Consider the following 6607-nt stretch of genomic DNA (forward strand, 5'->3'; position numbering starts at 1 on the left):
TTGCACACCAGAAAAGCGTCTTCTAGCAACAGGCAGAGGCAAACAGGTGCCTGGGTGCAAAGGCAGCAGCGGTTTGTGCTTGAGGGTTTCTCTTTCTCCTCCCATCCTGGACGCTGGGAGAGAGCTGCAGAGGCCGAGCAGCTGCAGGCTGCTCCACAGGGGCTGTGCAGGTGTCCCTGTAACCCTGTGCCAGCCGGGGCTCAAGCTGTTCTGTTGGTTTTTTCGTGAGGATGAAGCAGTCCCTTGGAAGCTGACGAGGCCAGCGTACCAAGCAGAGCATCTGCTTGTCTGGGCTCGAGAATTTCTCGTGATAGCCTCGGCTCCTCTTGCCTGCATGCTTGGGTAGCCCTCAAGACAGCTGGAATATGCCTTAAATTTCACCCCAGGCCCGAGCTTGGGAGGCTTGTGCTGCTACCCCGGCTCGGGGCCAGCTTCCAGCATGCTCATTTCCCCGTGTGAAGCAGGGCTGATGATGCTGCCCCTGCTTTGGGGACAGCTCTATCGCCCTGTGTAACACTAGCTGCGAGGGGAACTGCCTTGTGCAAGACATTCAAAGGGTTTCTCACTGCGCTTTTGTTCGCTTGATGCTGCTTCCTTGCCCCTCTGGAGTGGGGGACACAAGGGCGCTTTGCTCTGCTTCGGTGGGACGTGGCATGGTAAGAGCTGCTTGCAACAGCCGCGCAGCCTCCTGCGTGCCTGCCTTGCCTCATTCAGATCCTTGCAGTTACGCTTTGTTTAACCAAAACATGAGGTTGGGGTGCACAGGGAGTCTCCTGCCTGCCCCGTATCGGGGCACTGCGGCGCGAGGGCTGCTCATGCCTGCGGGCAGCTTGTCCCCCTGCGGCCTGCCCCGCATTGGAAAGGGAGGACAGGGACGGTGTGAGCTGTCTTGCAGCCCACGTGTCCCGTGTGTTCACGTGCCTTTGCTCTGGCACAGGGGACAGCTCTGGACAGACCCAGGGGATGCCGCTGAAGGAGCTGCCTCGTTCGTAAGCGCCAGCTGGCCGATCGGCCTGATCAGCGGAAACCTCCTCTCTCCGGAGGGGCTGCCTCGGATCCCACCACCTGGAGCAGCAGGTACTGGCTTAAGGTCTTTCAGTCTGCAGCTGATGCCTGGCTTGTAGCATGGGGAGAAGTCCAGGCAGCAGCAGCTGGAGAAGGTGCGTGAGATGGCTGAGCTGATCGAAGCTGCTCTTGCTGAGAGGAGAGGTGGAGCTCAGCTCTTTGGCAGGGAGACTGACAGCCTTGGAAAGGTGGTGTAAGTCTCTAGAGTGGAAGATTGGAGAAAATAAAAGCACTATTGCTGGGGGTGGGTTGCAGAGTCGATTGATTCAGGCCTTAGCAGGGGGGGGGAAAAAAAAAAAAAAAAAAGTAGCTGCTGGGTCGGGTCAGAGCTGCAGACCTGTTGGTTTCCCCTACTGCAGCCGGGTGCAGCCTCACACTTCTGCCGGTTGCTCCTGCTCAGAGCTCAAGGGAGCAGCCGTGCAGAGGGCTCAGAGAAGGGGAGTCAGGAAAGCACACGGGTGCTGGAGATGATGAGCTGGCAGTGCCAAGCGGCAGCTTTGGAGGCTGCTGGGGCATGCGGAGTCGTGTGGCTTCTGCTCAGTAAGTCTTCTTGCTTTGTGTTATTTTTGTCTGTTCTGTTGCAGGCTGCAGCTTCTGACATGGATTTGCTCTTGATCTGCCCCTTTCTGTTCACACTGGCGTTTTCCAAGAGCAGCTTTGCAGACCTACAAAAACAGAGGGTGGACTCTGGCTTGGAGATCTGTATCCTTCTCTGCAGGCCTGTGCCTCAGCTTGTGAATATGTCCCTGTGCCTGATGAGGCTGGAGAGAGCTCACGTGTATGAAGAGGGTCAAGGACTGTGGAAGGGGGCACTAGGGGGTAGAAGAGAGGGAATGGAAGAACCTTGAGGCTATAATTATTGCTAATGAGATTATAAACGAGCTGAGGAAATGCAGCCATCGCCATCTGATTGCCAGCCAGGACTTGGCTGGGCATGACCCAGAGTAACGTCAGAGCTGGGCCTGCTCCATGCGGGGGTTGGCCTGGAGACCTTCAGAGGTCCCTGCTGGCCGAGTGGCATGTGTAAGGCAGCAGTCTGCCAGAGCGCTGCCCGCTGGCTGCTTCATGGGGAGCTGCACCCTGCAGGGACACCGAGACAGGGCCGGGGGCCCTGCGTGAGCTGGGGAAGCGCAAATGTGGGAGAGGAGGCCCTGGGCTGCAGGGTCAGCTCCTCCTTTTCTTGACTGTCAGGTAGCTCAGCATAGCTGAGCAGTTGCTGCTTTGCTCTTCTGCAGGAAAGGTTTAGTGCACCTCCCAGGTGCACTGATGAAATGCTCGGATTGATGCGGGAGCAGAGGCAGGATCCCCGGCGGTGTCTCACCTTCTCCCAGGTGTGGTGCTTTCCCTCCGCACTGCCCCGTGCTGGGTGGAGAATGTGCCTCCCAGCTGTGTCTTGGCGCTGCTGTCCTTGCCCGTGTGACAGAAGCTGCACCACGACGCACACGCATTGCTGAAAGGCAGCCCCGAGGTCTCTGGCTAAGAGGATGGAAGCGCTCACTCCAGCCAGTCCCTCCTGTGTCTGGGCAGTCTTCACCCACAAGGAGCAAGGTAGAAGTACTTGCTAATGCCAGTGCTTCCTGACACATGCTGGCGTCCCCTCGTGAGCAAGTGGGGCATGAAAAGGGGGGAGCTTAGGAAACTCCCCTTCTAGCCCAAATAGCCCCAGTACAGGAGGGACGTGGAACTTCTAGAGAAGGTCCAGCATAGAGCAACAAAGATGATTAAGGGACTGGAGCGTCTATTGTATGAGGAAACACTAAGTGAGCTGGGCCGGTTTAGCCTGGAGAAGAGAGGACTGAGAGGAGATCTGATCAACATGTACAAGTACCTGAGGGGTGATTGTAGGGAGGATGAGGCCAAACTCTTCTCCGTGACCAGTGACAGGACAACGGGTAATGGGTGCAAGTTGAAACACAGGCAGTTTCATCTTCATGAAAGGAAGAACTTCTTTGCTGTGAGGGTGACAGAGCCTGGAACAGGCTGCCCAGAGAGGCTGTGGAGACCTTCCAAACCCGCCAGGATGCCACCCTGTGCCACGTGCTCTGGGTGTCCGTGCTTGAGCAGGGGGTTGGACTAAATGATCTCTAGAGGTCCCTTCCAACCTCAACCACTCTGTGATTCTGTGAAATGCCCTGATCCCGAGGTCTGGCTCTGTCACCTGCCCCCAGCCCAGGGACCCCGCGTGGCCCCCATGTCGCCGCAGCCGGAGCAGTGTCTTGTGCCCACGGGAGCGGAAGGGCTGTGTGCGAGGAAGGTCGCGCGCATGGCGGGGCCTGCTGGGAGCTCTGCGGTGCCCTTGACTGTGGTGCAGATAAGAAGCTGTTTGAGGTAAAGCGCAAGGACCAGATGAACGCGCTGAAGAACCTTATCGAGCTCAATGACGTGAACCAGCAGTACAAGATCATTGACATCATGCTCAAGGGACTCTTCAAGGTGAGGCGTGGGACAGGCGCTTGGCACCAGCTCCTGGCTCCCTCCTTCGCCCCTGGCCTAGGGCCACACTGCACCCCGTGGTGGTGCTTTCCATGGGCCAGGATGCCGGGGAGGACGAGCAGGAGAGGTCATGGCAGCAGGGAGCATCGGTGACGCTGAAGAGACAAGCTGAGGGGCAGTGTAGGGTGCTGTAGCAGTAAGGAGTCCTCCAAGGACTGCCCCTAGGGCCTGAGCTGGGGCAAGGATGGGGAAGGTGGGGGTGCAGGTGAGATGGGCAATAACCGAGTGCGTTTCAGGTGCTGGAGGACTCCCGGGCTGTGCTGATAGCTGCAGATGTGCCGCCAGATGGGCCTTTTCCTCAGGATGAGAAGCTAAAGGATGGTAGGTCATCTCTGGTCTTTGACCCCTGTTCCTTTTTCCATTGCTGTGCTGCATCTCTGTCTTTTCGTGTGAGATTTAAAGCTCGATCCTGTCAAGCTCCTGGAGAACATGCTGCACGGCTAGGACAAGGGAAAGGTGCTGCCTGTTGCAGCTGTCTCCAGACTTTCCTGCTCCCATTTCCCAAGTGGCCCCAAGTTGATCTGGCTCTTGGGAGCCTGTGTGGCCTCTCCCACCCTGATCTCTGCAGTCAGGAGCGGCTCCACATCCATCCTGGCTTCCTGCAGACAGCATGAGCTGAAACTGCCCTGTGCACTGCTGAGGGCTAGGAGCCAGTGTGGGCCATCAGCCCCCAAGGAGGCCGGGCTGGGCGTATACAGTGTGTCTGTAACTGCGGGTATTGGGATGTGGAAGGGGGTGTCTTGCGTTCTTTGGAAGCAGCTTTTCCTCCTGTCCCTGTGGGCTGGTTCCCCTGTGGGGACCTTGACTTGCGTAAGGTGCAAGTTGGGTGGTGCGCAAGGCCACCACGGCTCTTCTGTGCAGCGTACTCCCATGTGGTGGAGAACACGGCCTTCTTCGGAGATGTCGTCCTGCGCTTCCCCAAGATTGTGCACCACTACTTCGACCGCAACTCCAACTGGAACAACCTCATCCGCTGGGGGATTGGTTTCTGCAACCTGACGGGGGTGTTTGAGCAGGGACCTCACTCCCAGATCCTGGGGCTGGTAAGGCTGAGTCCTTCCCATCACATCCTGTCCCTGCTGCTGGGAGGCAAAGCATGGCAATGCGTGCAAGGAGAAAGGGAGAATAGGGAGTGTCTGCCTCTTGGCAGGCAGGGGAGACACTCTGCAGCCTGAGGGGACATCCTTGAGCTGGGGGGATACAGAAGGGGAGAGTGAAGGGGACTGAAGGGGCACAGGACAGAGGGAAGGCTTGGAGGGAGGCAAGGATGTGGATTGCGGTGGGCCAGAACGGCGTTGGGAAATGAAAGCGGCTCTCCGACATGGACCCTGCTTTGCTCTGCAGATGGCTCAGGAGCTGGGGATCAGCGAGAAATCTCCTGATTACCGCAATCCCTTTAAAAGCGACCACTCGGAGGTAAGGCAGCAAAGCCTCCAGCCTGCCCTGCGCGGGGGTTTCCTCCTCCTCAGGGCTCCGGCAGCCGGCTGGGGAGGAGAACGTCAGTTTTGGGGAGGAATGGCCACGTGTGTGTCTGTGAAGGGAAGCACAGGAGAGAGCCTGGTCTCTCGCTGCACTGCTGTTTGGTTGCACTGGTGGTGCCAAGTGGTGATGGGTGCAAACCCATAGCTCTTGTCTGCTCCCATGCAGAAAGGCAGGTCAGGTTGGACCACCTGGGGAGCAAGTGGCTCAGGGACAGAGCTGAAAAGCCGAAACCAAATCTTCATGTTGAATTCACTGGCTGGCCTGCAGCTGGCGTTAGGTGCATGGTGGCCTGGTGGCACCTCCCTTTTCCTGGCTGGTTCCCTGGGGGAGAATGGGCATAATGGAGCTGCCTTCTGGGGGAGTCTGGCTGCGATCCCACCCAGCTCGGCTCTGTCTCATCTAAAGCCCCTTGAAACCACAGCGCTTGGGCATCGGCCTCAGAGGGCCTGGTGTGGCTTGCGCTTCCAGGAAGCGACGCTGCGGAAAGCCGGGCTGTGCCCGGCCTCCCGAGCTGAAGGGCCCGTGTTTGGAGCAGGAGGAAGGGTGCGACGCAGCCAGTTCCTCCTCAGCTTGAGTCAGTTTTAATCTTTCCCAAACTGGTGTGCATCTGCTTCCCTCCTGTTACCGGAGTGGCAGAAGCACCTCCACTTCCGTGATCTGGCACCTCCTCCCAGGCAAAATGAGCCGTGTCACCGGCCCGCGCTCGCTCCCTGCTGACCCCTGCCTTTACCCCGCAGTTCTTCCCTGGCGCGGACACCTTCCAGAAGGCACTGCGGGATGAAGAGAAGCGGCGGAGGAAGGAGGAGAAGCGCAAGGAAATCCGCAAGGGCCCGCGCATCTCGCGCTCGCAGTCCGACTTGTAGCGCCGGCGCTGCCGCTTCGTGGCGCAGAGCCGGCCGCCTGCAGATGGGCCCCTCGGCAGCCTCGGGCCCTTCCCTTTCCATTTGTGCTGTGGGTTTTGTTCAGTTGCGTTTCCTGTTGGCTCGGCATGACGGCCGGGCAGAGGTCCTGAGCACGGACCAGGGGTTCTTTTGGCCAAGGCTAGTGGGGCTGCCCCATGGAGATGGGGGGCTGGAGTCGGTGCCCCTTCCTCAGAGCCAAAGCACAGCTGGGAAGGCCCCGGGGCCACTGCTGGCCCAGCCGGGACAGAGCTGCACCCGAGCCCCTGGGAGCCTCCCGCTGCCGGAGAAATGCAGCGCGACGCACATGAAATGGGCCTCCTCCATCCCGGGGAGCTCATGGCCTAACAAATAGCCTCATGAGCAATGCTGCTTCTGTGATTTTTTTTTTTCTTCTTTTTGTTTTCTTTGAACTGGTGATGTGATGTTGTTTCTATTCCTGCCCAGCCTGGTTATACCTGCACTCTGCCCGGCCGATACCCCCGTTGTCTGATCAGCTCTCTCCTTCTGGAGGAGGCTGCTTTACAGGGCAGTGGGCGTTTTGCCCATGATACCTGAAAAAGCCAAAGGAGCTGCTTCCCAGCCAGACCGTGTCCTGAGTGGCTCCCAAGGGGTTGCCCATGGGACGTCGGGATGCACGCTGGGAATAAAGCCGCGTTTGCACCCAC

General features: G+C 58.6%; 1 protein-coding gene across 2 annotated transcripts in view; it reads left to right on the plus strand.

The window, feature by feature from the left end:
* Nucleotides 1–6180, plus strand: part of LOC104577064 (coiled-coil domain-containing protein 134) — a 44666-nt gene extending 38486 nt beyond the window's left edge. The window contains exons 1-7 of one of the 2 annotated variants that reach the window (XM_010224484.2): nucleotides 996–1077; nucleotides 1650–1767; nucleotides 3377–3498; nucleotides 3795–3879; nucleotides 4420–4601; nucleotides 4903–4974; nucleotides 5778–6128. In XM_010224484.2, coding sequence (XP_010222786.2) covers nucleotides 1665–1767; nucleotides 3377–3498; nucleotides 3795–3879; nucleotides 4420–4601; nucleotides 4903–4974; nucleotides 5778–5903 — 690 coding nt within the window. In that variant the 5' untranslated portion in view covers nucleotides 996–1077; nucleotides 1650–1664 and the 3' untranslated portion in view covers nucleotides 5904–6128. Of the gene's footprint in view, nucleotides 1–995; nucleotides 1078–1649; nucleotides 1768–3376; nucleotides 3499–3794; nucleotides 3880–4419; nucleotides 4602–4902; nucleotides 4975–5777 lie in introns of those variants that run through there. The other variant, XM_088532821.1, reaches the window with a different exon arrangement.
* Nucleotides 6181–6607: the final 427 nt, after the last annotated feature.

The sequence above is a fragment of the Tinamus guttatus genome, unplaced genomic scaffold (genome assembly GCF_059628265.1).
Source record: "Tinamus guttatus ecotype Peru unplaced genomic scaffold, ASM5962826v1 Tinamus_guttatus_pri_ptg000472l, whole genome shotgun sequence".
NCBI lineage: Eukaryota > Metazoa > Chordata > Aves > Tinamiformes > Tinamidae > Tinamus > Tinamus guttatus.